The sequence below is a fragment of the Artemia franciscana genome, unplaced genomic scaffold (genome assembly GCF_032884065.1).
Source record: "Artemia franciscana unplaced genomic scaffold, ASM3288406v1 Scaffold_1013, whole genome shotgun sequence".
Classification (NCBI taxonomy): domain Eukaryota; kingdom Metazoa; phylum Arthropoda; class Branchiopoda; order Anostraca; family Artemiidae; genus Artemia; species Artemia franciscana.
This window is the reverse complement of record NW_027062723.1, coordinates 61,006-75,612: the sequence shown is the minus strand read 5'-3', so window position 1 is coordinate 75,612 and position 14,607 is coordinate 61,006. Positions and strand designations below refer to the sequence as shown.

The 14,607-nt window shown below is 37.4% G+C and overlaps 1 protein-coding gene and 1 long non-coding RNA gene across 5 annotated transcripts in view; one reads left to right on the top strand and one right to left on the bottom strand.

Annotated features, from left to right (window-relative positions):
- Nucleotides 1-1,241: 1,241 nt before the first annotated feature.
- Nucleotides 1,242-2,423, bottom strand: LOC136042286 (uncharacterized). The gene has a single exon (XM_065727238.1). The coding sequence runs from the start codon at nt 2,421-2,423 to the stop codon at nt 1,242-1,244; it is 1,182 nt and encodes a 393-aa protein (XP_065583310.1).
- Nucleotides 2,424-4,701: 2,278 nt separating this feature from the next.
- Nucleotides 4,702-14,607, top strand: part of LOC136042283 (uncharacterized) — a 38,013-nt gene continuing 28,107 nt past the window's right edge. Inside the window, exon 1 of one of the 4 annotated variants that reach the window (XR_010621235.1) lies at nt 4,702-4,722. This is a non-coding gene — a long non-coding RNA (uncharacterized LOC136042283). Of the gene's footprint in view, nt 4,723-12,079; nt 12,229-14,607 lie in introns of those variants that run through there. The other 3 variants (XR_010621231.1, XR_010621229.1, XR_010621230.1) reach the window with 3 other exon arrangements.

Below are 14,607 nucleotides of genomic sequence, written 5' to 3'. Positions count from 1 at the left end.
TTTTAGGGTCATTTGTGATTTGTCCAGTATGTGGGTCCTGTATTGGTTTGTTTGCTTTTTCTTTGAATTTCCTGGTTAAGGTATTAAATGTGGCCCACATCTTCTTAATAGGGGTATCTTTATTTAACTTTGATTCACAAAACTTTCTCCACGTGTCCCGTTTTAAGTTCATTATTCTATTTTTTACTTTTGCATCTAGCTCCTTGTATTGGATGTATAACTGAGTGCTAAATTGACGCTGTAAGTATCTTTTGGCCTTTCTTCTCTCTTGCACCAGTTTCTGAATTTCGTCATTCCACCCGTGTAAATGCACCTTTTTCAACTTTCTTTGGCAATTTGCACTTATTTCCTTGATTGCGTATTCCATTATTGACATAAACGATTTAGTATCTGTTTCAAGACACTTTAGTTTTTCTGGTAAATTTTCTTCTAATTTTTTACATATATGACTAATTTCGACTTGATTAAATTTCCTCTTTTTATAGTACTGCATTTCCTTTTCCGGTAGTAGGTCAAAGCTTATTTGTATTAATGAATGCGGACTACCTATATCAAGATCTACCCTTGTTTTATATTCCGCTACTTGCATGATTTGGCAGGATGCAAATGTTAGGTCAATGGTGCTTGAATAATTAGTTTGAATATTCATATATGTTACTGTATCCGCTGGAGTTATCAATGCTAAATCAGATACATCATAGGCAAAATTTGTAATATCCTTTCCTGACCTATTTTGTCTACCATCAGATTCCCACAAAATAGAGTGGCCATTTAAATCTCCACATAGGATCTTGGTCCCCTCCATTTTCTGATAAATGAAGTCAAGATCGTTTTTTATAGTGTTTTGGCCATTACTATTATAAATGTTTGCCACGGTATAAGCCGCACCATCTGTTCTTACACATTTTACTATAACAACTTCTAGATTTATCATATTATCACTCACATCTAATATTTCTGTTATTTGGAAATGGTTTTCATTTATTAAGATAGCTACTCCTCCTCCTTTTGATTGTTGGCTTCCTGTATTTTCTCGGTCTATTCTGGCTATTTCATACCCCTTAAAATTGGTGATAATTGGACTATGCCACCATGTCTCTTGCAAGCAAACTATTGTAGGGTTCTCATCCATTAATATTTTCTTAAATTCTACCAATTTCGATTTATTTAAGCTGTTGCAGTTTAATTGCCAAAACTTCATTTTACTATTTCTGGTTAATCTACTATCCTGAATACTCTTACTAGGTCCTGGATTCATGTTCAGTTACTGCTAAAAATCTTTCTTCCATTTCAGGTTCGTCAGAATTAATAATTCCGGGGAATATTGTTTCTGCCGCTCTTTTAATTTCTTGAATCATCTCGTTTCCATTTACTTTTGGTTTCGATACTATTTTTATAGTCTCTATAAGTAGTTTCAATACTTTCTGAATTTGCGCAGGTTCAATTGTTTCTACATGGGCTCTTTCTGAAAACGAATTATTGGTTTGGTTGTTGCTATCGATAGGCATTTGTCTTTCAAGTCCTGTTTTTGTTTTTTCGGCATAAGTCATTTTTGCTTCTTTCCAAGGAATTTTGTTCTTTGATACAATTTTACTGATTTCCATGATTTCCTTGTACTTTTGGCAATTTTTGTCCCCACTAATGTGATCTGTGCTTTGACAATTTCTGCACTTTATCTGACTTTCAGTACAATTTTCCGCAGAATGACCTCTGCGGGCACATTTTCCGCAAGTTTGCGTGTTGGTACGGCATACATCTTTTATATGGCCAAACAATTGACAGTTGGTACACCTTCTAGGTTTGGATGTCCATGGCCTAGCAGGAAAACTTAGTGGTCCAACTGTAACCCTATCTGGGATTGGAACATTTGAATATAATACTAAGGATTTAGTGGGCACCAAATCCTCCTCTATCTTCTTTAAAAGTTTATTATTTTTCCATTCTATTTCTATTTGGTCCATTTCTTCAGGGTTGATATTTTCATATAATGTAACGACTTTCTTAAATTGGCTTAAGCTTTTTGGCAGTGATACCTCAATTGGGTAATCGTTAATATAGTCGAGTGCCTTCAAATCTTCAAAATGAATTTTATTCGTTACCTTAACTAGAATATCTCCTCTAGCCATGATTTTCATTTCTTCCTGTACTTGGTAATTCCTTGAGAGCCATAGGCACGCAGTAACTTTGCTGATTTTGTGGCCTTGTTCATTTTCTTTGAGCTTCACTATTAGTGGGGCTATATCCACACTTTCAGCCTCTATTAGTTCAGTATGCGAAGAGCTTGCTGACTCTGGTCGATGCCTTTTGGTTTCAGGTCTCCTTTCTATAGAGCTATCACTCGTTTCACCTTTTTCAATATTTCTAGGGTTTCTTTCACTGTGCCCTTTCTTGTTCGTCCCGGCACCTTTTTTAGGTCGAGACATTTTTTTTTTTTTTAATTCACTACCCAACCTTATTTTTGTTTGAGAATACAATTTATAGTCAATGTTTTTGTTTCCCTTCACTTTGATGTTGTCACTATGAAACCAGAAAGTCAAGCTTAAAACGAAAGTCAAGCTTAAAACTTAAAACGAACAAAAATATGATGTATATAAGGGGGTTTGTGTCCTCTGCAATACCTTGCTCTTTACGCTAAAATATTCTTACTAATTTCATCTATTTATTCTACGGCCTTTGTGATTCGGGGGCTATTCTTAAATAATTGGGACAAAATTCAAGCCTTAGTGTAAAGAGCGAGGTATTGACGAGGGGAAAACCCCCTCATATACGTAATGTATACAAATATAGAAGTTCGTTACGTAAGTTAATGCGCAAGTTACGTATATTTATTACTAATAAAAACAGTTTTAAAACAAGTGAAAAGTTCTAGTTGCATTTTTAAGTTACCGAAAATTGAAGGGCAGCTAGGCCTCCTTCCCCAGCTCTTTTTTTTATCAAAATCGTCCGATCAAAACTATGAGAAAGCCATTTAGCCAAAAAAAATTAATATGCAAATTTCGTTTTGATTATTCATATGCGAAATGTCAAAATCAAAACATGCATTGATTCAAAAACGTTCAGAAATTAAATTTAAAACAAAAACAAAATTTTTTAACTGCAAGTAAGGAACGACATTAAGACTTAAAACGAACAGGACTTATTCCGTAGATGAAAGGGGTTGTCCCCTCCTAAACGCCCCGCTCTTTACACTAAAGTTTTTTTATTGTTTCAAAAAATAGAGTTGTGAGAAAAGGTCAAACTTTGGAGTAAAGAGCGGGGCGTTTAGGTAGGGACAACTCCTAGCATCTACGGAATAATTTCTGTTTGTTTTAAGTTTTAATGTCACTCCTTACTTGCAGTTAAAAAGAAACTTGTTTTTTTTTTTATTATCTGCAAAGGTAGCAAGGGAAAGCAATATTTTGCTCATTAGCTCCTCTCCTGTTGGATATTAAGCTTTGCAAGACGCAGCTAGATACTTTACAATGTGTCAACTGAAGGACCCGAGAATCTCGGCAAATTCAGATCAAATTTCTCATGAGGCACGATAATTGGATAATTGATGCTGTTTGAAGATTTTTCTTCTGGTTTTTCTAATTGGTATTTTCTAATAGATTTTCTAACTGGTGCTGACTTGTATTTTTATACCTCGACTTTCAGAAATTTACTTTATCACGGCTTCAAGTTTTTTGTTAGATTTCCAACATCATTTTTTGGTAAGTCAGTAAAGTGTGAAATATGAAATTCTTACATTGGAATTTCAAAACAATTGATTGGACTTTCAAAATTGGGTATTGGAAAGTCAACAGAACATGTTATATTAAACTGTTTGGCAGGATTTTGAACATTTATGGTTGAAAATCAAACAAAAGATTGAAGATTATATTCACTTGCTGGATTTGAGACATTTGTTGTTGAAAAGGCAACAAAAAATTGGAGATTACACTCACTTGTTTTATTTTCTTTTTTTTTAATCCAACCAATCGTTAAAGATCCCAATCATTTGATTGACTTTAAAATTCTGTTGAAAATTCAACAAGAAAATTTGATCTTTTTTAAGCGTTTGAAATTTCAATGCATTTTTTATTTATTTTTTTTTTTTTTACAGTGTGCCCCAACATAGGATGCAATTTGAACTTTCATCTACAAGAAGAGACTGTGCTACAGCTTTCTGCCTGCCCTCTTACCTAATATGTTCGTAACTGCTATACCAGAGGGGTTGAACGGAGAAGTACCATCAGTGCTAGTAGATTCCAGTTTATCTAGTCCTATTCCAGCAAGTTTATTAAGCCCTGAAAGTAAATATACACCAGTGGCAGACATTTTGAATAGTAGGAATGTGGAAAAACATTTTAGTGCTTTAGTTGAGCCTGTGCATGTGCAGACACAGTTCTTGGGTATTGATGTTCCTGATATTGTTGATAGGCTGGATAGTAGCATTCAAGCTGATATTTTTGCGATCTGTGATCAGTGAAGGAAAAACAAAGATAAAAAACAACTGAATATTTTACTATTATCTTGAAGTCGTTTAAAAGAAAAATCTCAATTTTTGAAAAATCAACGGACACTTAGCACTAATCATCCCGTTGATAATTTCCACCCTAGGGTTACCCCGTGCACTGACATTTTCTGTGTGAGAATAACTTCTCATTTAGTATAGCTTTTATTTCAGGTCGAAGCTGTGGAACCATCTCTGAGTCCTACAGCCTCTACCAAGTTGATGTGATGTGAAATGACATTTGTGAAGTAAGTGCCCTCGCTTAATCTAGGCGGGTTTGTATTGTGACGATTCTCAGTCTTGAAGACGGGAATGTTTTCTCCTTTTCATTTTTTTTTCTATGCATTGTTGTTTATGTAGAAAGGATTGTTTCGTTCTTTCCAGTGTTTTTTTGTTTTTGTTTGTATTGCAGTGTTAGTACCATGGCTTTCAGCTTGAAAGTGCCCTGTTTTGCTAAGCCCAGATCAAGTCTGGAAGTACCAAAAGAATTGTTGATCGACTCCGTTCCACCTTCAGAAATAGTAATTGGGGGTGAGAGGGCTTGTGAGGTTTCTGTGGGTCATTTTGGCGGACAAAAAGTAGCCTTAAAAAAATATATAGGAATCCGCGGTAATGCCGAATACGAGTCAGTTATTTTAAAGGAAGCTGCTGCCATTTATAAAACACGCCATGAAAACGTTGTTGGGATTAGGTTTGTCTGTTTGAAGGAGATGACCCTCGGCCTCGAATACTGCGAGAAAGTTTTGACGGATGAAGATGGGAATCCACATTCTTTTAACAATGCCAGGCAAATTCTTGGTTTCCTGTCCGTCTTGAGTAGTGAAGTGAGCAGGGAAATCGCTCCTGTCTTATTTAGTTCAATGGCTTGTCAGGTTTCAGAGGGCTTAAGGTATCTTCACTCGATAAAGATCATCCATGCTGACCTCAAATCGGCTAACGTTTTGGTCACTGAAAAAAGGGGACACGACGACTCTTGGCTCTTTAAATTAGCAGATTTTGGAGAAAGCCGATTATCACTTGTGACATCAGTCGTTACTTCAACTACTCAAGATCAGTCTCAGCAAAATCGGGGTGGGACAATATGTTTTATGAGCCCAGAAAGATGCGACAACAAACGTCCTACCTTTGCTTGTGACCTGTTTTCTTTTGGAATGTTTCTATATGAGCTACATGATTTTACGATCAAGTTTCCCTTCGAAAAGGATGGTTTTCCTGTTGACGTGATAGTCAATAAAATTAGGAGTGGGGTGTTGCCCTGTCATGAAGATATGTCAAGTCTCCTAAAAGAAGTTTTTCTGAAATGTTGCGCGTTTGAGCCGAAAGCTCGTCCCACTGTCTTCGAACTTTGCAAAATGTTGACTGAACTTGCCCCTGAAGCTTTCATGCAGCCAGATCGTGCTCTCAATTCCACAATTCAATTTCCAATACTCAATTCCAATAATGATTCCTATCAAGAGAATTTTTCTGTGTCAGATCTACCATTGACCGACCTTGGTCAACCTGTTTCTCACTCCGAATTTTCCAGTTCCGGTCTACCTGACTCTCATCTATTGGTTTCAGAAGTTATGGTGCCTGCTACGGAACCGTTTCAAATGATCTTGGATGCTGTCGCTGGCTGTCCACTTCGAAATTTTGGCATCACGCAGCTGAAAGATTTTCAGATTCGTAGTATTACTAACATTCTAAAAAAAGAAGATGCTTTAGTTGTTTCAGGCACTGGAAGTGGAAAGTCGATTTGCTATCAAATTCCATCTGTTATGGAATCAGGTATTACTCTTTTGGTTGTTCCAACCATAGCACTGCGCAAGGATCAAAGTGATTTTTTACTTTCACGTGGTATCGATTCCTTTGTTGTTGGTGAAAAAATTGCTCCTGTCGAATACGACCAACAAGTGACCGCCATTTCAGATTTGTCTGAAAATAAACCTGTGATTTTAGTAGGTACTCCAGAAAGTTTTATGGGCCGGGAAGGATCGTTAGGGATCGTTCGGAGGCAAAGATCTCTTTTAGACAGACGGTTGAAATTTGTAGTCTTTGACGAGTGCCATCTACTCTACGAATGGTGTGGCTTTAGAAGTTCCTTTTTGGAACTGAAGAGCTTGAGAAGTTTTTTCCCTCGCGCAACTTTCCTTGCATTGACAGCAACTCTGCTGCCCAAAGACGAAAAACTGATTAGAGAGGAGTTTCTTCACAACCCTTGTGTAGTTCGAATGTCTGTTGATAGGCCAAATGTAAGGCTGGAGATTTCGCATTACAGCCCACCTTCAGGTTTGGAAGGTAGTGTGGATTGGGTTGAAAGTTGGTCTGAAGCTGCCAAGAGGATCATTGGAACAGTTAATGGACAGCTAGCCATAGTATATTTCTCGTATGCGCGGGAGGCCAGTGCTGCATGTTCGGCCATTTCCAGTTTAGGAGTCAAGGCTGCGGCGTTCACTGGAGAATGCTCATCACTGGATAAAAATCACATTCATGCTGCAATGAGAAATGGGGAGATTGAAATACTCTGCGCCACTACTGCGTATGGCTGTGGCTTGAATCTTCCAGACGTTCGTTGTGTTGTTCGTTTTGGCTTGCCAAAAAACATGTCGTCTTGGATGCAAGAGCAAGGTAGAGCAGGACGCGACGGAAAACCTGCTAGGGCCGTTATTCTCTTGAATGAAAAGTATGATATTAATCGCTGCGTATTCTGGCTTGACGGATCATCTGATGGAGACAAAAAATCAATGTTAACCAACTTTGTGGATGTTCTGAATTACGCCTATTCTGGCTTCTCTGGCCTTTGTCTTCTTAAATTTCAGGTCAAATATTTCGGCGAAAGCTTGCCCCAGGGCGACGCTCAAAACTGCTGCCAGAGTTGTGATGACCAGAGTTTTCAGGATGCTTCCGGTGAAATTCGTAAAGTTGTAGACTGTTTGAAGCTGTTTTATGATAGGGGAATTTCATCCGTTTCGGAAACGCATATAACATCTTTTCTCATGGGCAGGTCGGACAAGTGGCTGCGGGAACATCTGGTTGATGCAGATTACACAGCCTATCCTTTCCATAGTTTCGTTGGTGTTAAAGGCCAGCATGTACTCTCAGGTCTGATTCGTCAAGCGTCGTCGCTAGGTATCGTAACGATTCACTTGCGTGAAATGTTTTTTGGTGGTAGGAGGGAGGTCAGGAAATTTTTTTCGCTTGGAATGTCTTTGCCAGAAGTGGTCAAGCTCCCACCAGTACTGTATTCAAAGAGCGCTTTTTCTGTCTGCACCTCACTCACGCCTTCTAGAAAGCCGAGACCAGGCGTCGTTGACAAAGTTTTGGCAGCACTACTCTCTGGATCTTGGAAAAATGCAACGCTTGGCATGCTCAAATATCCAGGGTATACTGAAAACTCGGGTGTTTCCGAGGTTCTCTTTATTGACGACGTGAAAACAATTTACGACGGAGATGACGACTATGTTTTCCTGATGGGTAATATGCAACTGACTAGGAAGGGAGGCATGCCAAAATTTGAAAAAGTGGTCATGCTTCTGAATGACGAGTCTCAGATTAGCGTTTTAGTCCGTGTCAATGAATGCGCTGGGGTCAAACAGTGTACAGCAGCAGGTTGTGAGTTTTCTCTTCAGAACTGTTTCAGCAGAAACACTTGCCTTGAACATCCAGATGAGCCGCTCAAAAACAAGTGTTGTGGTTGTCGAATAGCTTTCGTTTGTCCTGTCAAAAAGAAAGATCATCGACGGTGGGTCATTTCCTTTAGCAATGATGATGGACGACTCCACTCTCACGCCCGGCCACCAGAAAACCGTCTAGTCTCTAGGGTTCGTTCTGACATTGTAGGGGCTGTAGCACGTGACCCAACATTGACAGTTTCTGAGATTCATAAAGGGGTTGGTGTTGGTTATATTTTGGGCGAAAGGAATTTAGCTGCGGTTAATTTGGACCGCGTCAGAAAGTTTGTTGATGCAGTGCGGAAGGGGCCTGATTCTCTTCCTCGATTTCTTGAAACCTTTAACGAGGCTATGCTTAAGGAAATACCATTGTTTCAAAACGATGACAAACAGATCAACCTTGAAATGCAGCAGGCCACCCTAAAGTACCTACGTTTTTTCTCTTTGGATCAAGGCAATTCTCTTTGTCTTTTAATGTTCGACATTCACATCGATGTCCTGGCAAAAGCTGATTTTTTGATTCCTGATGTTACCTACCCTGGAACGTTCCACCCTTTCAAATATCTGCTGAATGTTGTTGTATATGACAGCGAAATTTTGCAATACGTTACTGTTGCCCGGGTGCTTATGTCTGATTTGCATAGAGGCGCCTATAAGAGTGCTTTTGGAGTTCTCTTTGACGAGGTGAAGAAAAAACATCCAGATTATTGTCCAGTAAACTTGATTGTTATCGCTGATTTCTCTGAGGCACAGAAGCAAGGTCTCAAGTCGGCCGTTGAAAGCCAGTCAACTTTCAATGAAAGTGACGATATACAGTAGAGCTTAATTCGAATACGGGGATGTCGTGTCCACTTTTGGCGATCCGTGAATAAAATATCTCAGAAAATCTGCAGTACTAAGGACGAGGTCTGTGAATTCAAATCTGTTGCTCGGCTGCTCGAATCTGCTCCTAACAAACAACAAGCTGATCTGTGTTTTAGTGTTTTGTCTGGCAAGCCAGACCAAAAGCTTTTGAAGGCCTTTCCTTGTCTCATATCGGCTGCTGCTCTACGATACTGTGACGGATGGAGTCAAGCTGCTAGCTGGGTTTCGTTTTGGTCTAGGGCAAATAACTTAAAGATGATTTGCAAGGCCCTTTCCGAATTCACTGATAGAGAGTGGGACGTCTTGCCTGCGACTACCAATGCCGTCGAGTCCCATAACAGGATATCTAAGCCGAGCTGTAAGACCATAGCTGCAGCTCTTAAATGGTATTATAGGATCGACCGAACATGCGCCGTAAAATATGTTGCCGCAAGACATGGCATTGGTATAAAATATCCCAGCAAAAGCTGCAAGAAACCGGGCAAATTGTCAACTCCATCCGATTGGAGTGAAGAAGTTTCTTCCCAAGACGTTAGTTTTGCTGCTAGTGTTGATGGGGATGAAGAGTTCGTGGGAAGATTTATTATGGTGAACACGGTAGGTGTCAAGGGTAAACACTACGGCAAGCTACTTGCTAAAGTGGTTGAGCGGACGGAAGACGGCTACCGGGCTATGTATCACGACACTCCATCGTATGAAACATACGTGGGTGGTCCCGACGACCCTGATGTTGATTTATTACCTTTGTCGTTTGAGCCTCCTCCTCCGCCGAAACAGAAACGCTAATGAATCGCCTTTTTTTCTGTTTCAACAAGTTTTCAATAGCTTTTTGAAAACATTTTTTTTCTGGTTTTTCACACATGGTGACATAATATAAAATATTAATATATGGCGGTATTATTGCTTTGTTTTGTTGTTTTTTTAACATGTTTTTTAAATAGCATTAAGAAAACTGACAGTTAGAATTAGTTGACAAGTAGTAATTGTTATTTCGCGGAGACTCTAAAGGAGAGAAGCGGTTGGGAAAGTGATTAGAAAAATATTTGTGGACTTTTTTTTAGCTTTTTTCGTTATTTTTGGGCTGAGACCATGGTACATATGCTTATTGTGTTTTCTCGAGGATAGGTAACGTTGTCGGTTGTCTGTTTTGCATTTTCTACGTTTGTCTAGTCGAATGTATCTCTTAGAGGGATTGTTCTTTTCAAATTCTGGTGTGTAGCTAAGAGCTCAGCCATGGTCACCTACATCTAAAAGTAGACGCTTAGTATTTCTTAAGCTATGTTTTCGCATAGTTCAAATTTTGCAACCAAACAAGAATTTATCATTCGCATCCAAAAAATGGCGTATTCGATCTGGCAATTTTTCACCGAGATTGAGTTGAAATACTTCAACACAGTCCGGATATTTAGGCACAAAATTGTCAGAATTTAATTGTAAAAAAGTATTAAGATGCTTGCTATTCACCACAATTCATAGTTTTCCTTCCTACACAACTAAAGTTCTGCTGATTATAAGCTGCATCCTAAGTATAGCCATTCCTTGTACAGGGTTTTTAAGTTTGTCTGAAAATTTGCATACGTATTTCGCATCTGTGGAAACACGGATGCGAAATACACTACACGGGATTCGGTACAATGTTTTTGCTGGACCCTTTGGAAACATAGCTTTAAGTCAACAGACCAAATTTGCTAGTTCAAATTTTTTTGTCAAATCTTTATTTTGTTCACCGCTATCGCAATATCAATATTTTTTTTGAGTAATTTTTTTCCAATTAATTGGAAGACACTTTTTTTACAAAGCTTTATTTTGTTCACCGCTATTGCCTTATCAGTATTTGTTTTCAGTAAATTTTTTTATTCAAATTAATTTTGTTATTTCTAGCTTGAAGTTTTTTTTTTCTCTCTTCCTACTTGCAGTTTATGCTCCTATTTTTATCCTAGTTTTTAGAAGAACAGTTGGTCTTTTAGTGTCAGCTAGACTTCACTTAATTACAAGACTAGCTGGCCTGTAAGTGGTCTTACTGTCAGTTTGCACAGAAAGCCGCTAATTAAACGCTTGTTTATGATGGATCATTATCACTTAATTTAGCTGCATCTGGGGATATGTTCCAATGGTTCTCAAGCATGGCTAAGGAAGCAAAAACCTTGAAGCAATGGAAACACAAAGACACTTCTGTCATTGTTTTCATCATTTCTTTTTCTTAACATCAGTTATTTTCAAAATGATTAAAAATGGTCTCATAAAGCTGTGAAATTCTTTTTCTTTGATTTTTCTTGTTTTGTGACTGTTTCGTTTTTAACTTTGATTCTGTGATCAATAATCGTACAATCAATAAAAGAGATTAAATTTTACATAGTACTTTAAGTTTTAGTTAGGATTCGAGTCAGGGCTAAAAATTAAAAGAAGTTAAGCTAGTTTTCGTTTCGCCAGAAGAAGACAAGAACTGGCTAGCTACTGGACAGCCCAGAAGTAGTGTGGTTCCGAAAGTTCAGGATGCAGCCTTAACTTCGCCTAGCATTATCAATTTGGACTAACATTTCATGTGTAATTATCACAGGGGTAGTGACACCAAAAACCCTAAGAAGAATTCCATCAAGTTGCAGCATTCAGGTGAAGCTTCTCAAAAGAAGCCTAGAAAACGCGGGTGATACTGTGAAAATCTGTTTTTTTTTTTACGTAAACGAAGCATTTTATACCGTGCAAATAAAAGCTGCGCAAAATTTAGTACACAAATTGAGAAATTTCTGACCAAAGGAAGTTCCAATAGAAGTGACTAAGGATAGTCTTCCTTTCAAAACTTTATATTTCCAACTTAAAAGCAGCCGAAAAAATCAAATTTTACCGTCATCAACTAGTTGACTAATGAAAATTTTTCGGGGGAAAAGTTACTTGCCAACTAGATGTTTAATAGAAGTGTTTCTGTGGCAATGTTTGTTTCTAGCTTGTTGGAAAGAAAATACTGTTGAGGAGAAACTAATTGTCAACTGGTTGGATAAGGAATAGTTTTCTGGGGGAAATTTTCTTAATAATCCCAGAATAACAACAGCTTTTCTTCTACATGAAAGGTCAATCGTGCCAGTTGTTTGACTTGTCTTCAACTGAAAAAACGGCAAAGTTGGATCTTAGCGCTACCTAGTACTAAGCCAGATAGAAATTTACGAGTGGAAAGTTGTTTTTCTGCAGAAAAGGTTGTATCCAAAGAGATTTCACAGTAAAGTTGATTAATTTAGTTTTTCTGGGGTAATTTTGTTTGTTAGTTAGTTGGTTTGCAGAATTTTTTCTAGGGTAATAACTTTTTCCAGCTAGTTGGAAAAGGAAATGTTTTCTGGGGCAAAGTTTTTCATCAGCTAGCTGGTTAATAAAAATTTTTCTGGGGAAAAGTTAGGCCTACTTGCCAACTAGATGGTTAATGGAAGTGTTTCTGGGGCAATGTTTGTTTTTAGCTAGTTGGAAAGAAAATGTTTTTGGGAGAAATTACTTGCCAACTAGTTGGAAAGAAAATGTTGTCTGGAAGAAATTACTTGCCAACTAGTTGGAAAGTAAGTGTGGCCTGGGAGAAATTACTTGCCAACTAGTTGGAAAGTGAATATTTTTCTGGGGCATTTTTTTTTTCGTCAACTAGTTGACAAATTTGATTATTGTTGGGATTATAGGCCTATAGCAAAGCTGATTATTAAGGGTAGAACTTTAAACTAAGCTTGTTAAAATTTTAAATGATAGTTTTTTCTCTGTTTTGAAAAATAGTTGAGCTTGGTAAATTGTTTTCTTAGGGATGGATCAAGGGTTCAACTGCAGCATCAATTGAGAGGGAATTTCCCTAGAATTTAAAAAATACTTCAGGGTTTTTTCATGGGAATATATCTATTTTGGGACATCCATCAAAGAAACAAAAACACCCCCCTAGATTTTACAACTGCACTTAGCAATGGGTATGATATATTGTGGTTACTAAAAACTTTGACAATCTTACACATTTTACCGCTAATGATTTATATAAAAAAAAGATGATATAGGCATATAACATTAAATTTACCAATAAAAACCTTTCTTTAGACCCACTAAAGGTTAGATAGTAATGAAAAAGCTTCAATTACTATTTTTAACAGAGTAAGCCTCATAGCTTCTAGAAATTTAGCCATACCTTTGGGACCAGGGATCCTGAAGTAGGTCAAAATCTTGAAAATGAGCTTCTAGTATAGGTCATTTGTAAAAAAAAAGAGTATCAAAACTGAGACAAAAACATCCTTACATAAAGAAAAGAAACAAGACAGATAAATAAAGGAACAAATAGCATTTAGGCCTTTGCTAATAAAATGCAAGATAGAAAAGATCAAAACATCAATTATGCACCTGTTTTCTTTAAACAGATGGGAGGATCAAACCTCCAAGCTTTGAAAAATTCAATCTCACTTTGGGACCAGGTAAGTAACTTGCTAACTAGATGGTTAACAGAAGAGTTTCTGGGGTGACAGCTTTTTCAAGCTAGTTGAAAAAGAAAATGTTTTTCTGGGGAAAAGTTACTTGTCAACTAGATGGTTAATAGAAGTGTTTCTGTGGCAATGTTTGTTTCTAGCTAGTTGGAAAGAAAGTGTTGCTGGGGAGGAATTACTGGTCAGCTAGTTGGAAAAGGAATAGTTTTCTGGGGAAAAGTTTTTCATCAACTAGTTGGTTAATAAAAAATTTTCTGGGGAAAAGTTACTTGCCAACTGGATGGCTAATAGAAGTGTTTCTGTGGAAATGTTTGTTTCTAGCTAGTTAGAAAGAAAGTGTTGCTGGGGAGGAATTACTGGTCAACTAGTTGGAAAAGGAATAGTTTTCTGGGGCAAATTTCCTTGTGAACTAGTTGACAAATTTAAATATTGCTATAGAGATTGCCAAATTATCCAACTAGATGGCAAAAATATTTGTATCTATAGAGAGATTGGATAGTACCTTTTTATATAGGCTTACATGCTGTGTTTTTCCATTTGTCAAAGGGTGGTGTCCCATTTAATGTCATATGCCTATATCATCTTTTTTTTATATAAATCATTAGTGGTAAAACGTGTAAGATTGTCAAAGTTTTTAGTAACCACAATATATTATACCCATTGCTAAGTGCAGTTGTAAAATCTAGGGGGGTGTTTTTGTTTCTTTGATGGATGTCCCAAAATAGATATATTCCCATGAAAAAACCCTGAAGTATTTTTTAAATTCTAGGGAAATTCCCTCTCAATTGATGCTGCAGTTGAACCCTTGATCCATCCCTAAGAAAACAATTTACCAAGCTCAACTATTTTTCAAAACAGAGAAAAAACTATCATTTAAAATTTTAACAAGCTTAGTTTAAAGTTCTACCCTTAATAATCAGCTTTGCTATAGGCCTATAATCCCAACAATAATCAAATTTGTCAACTAGTTGACGAAAAAAAAAATGCCCCAGAAAAATATTCACTTTCCAACTAGTTGGCAAGTAATTTCTCCCAGGCCACACTTACTTTCCAACTAGTTGGCAAGTAATTTCTTCCAGACAACATTTTCTTTCCAACTAGTTGGCAAGTAATTTCTCCCAAAAACATTTTCTTTCCAACTAGCTAAAAACAAACATTGCCCCAGAAACACTTCCATTAACCATCTAGT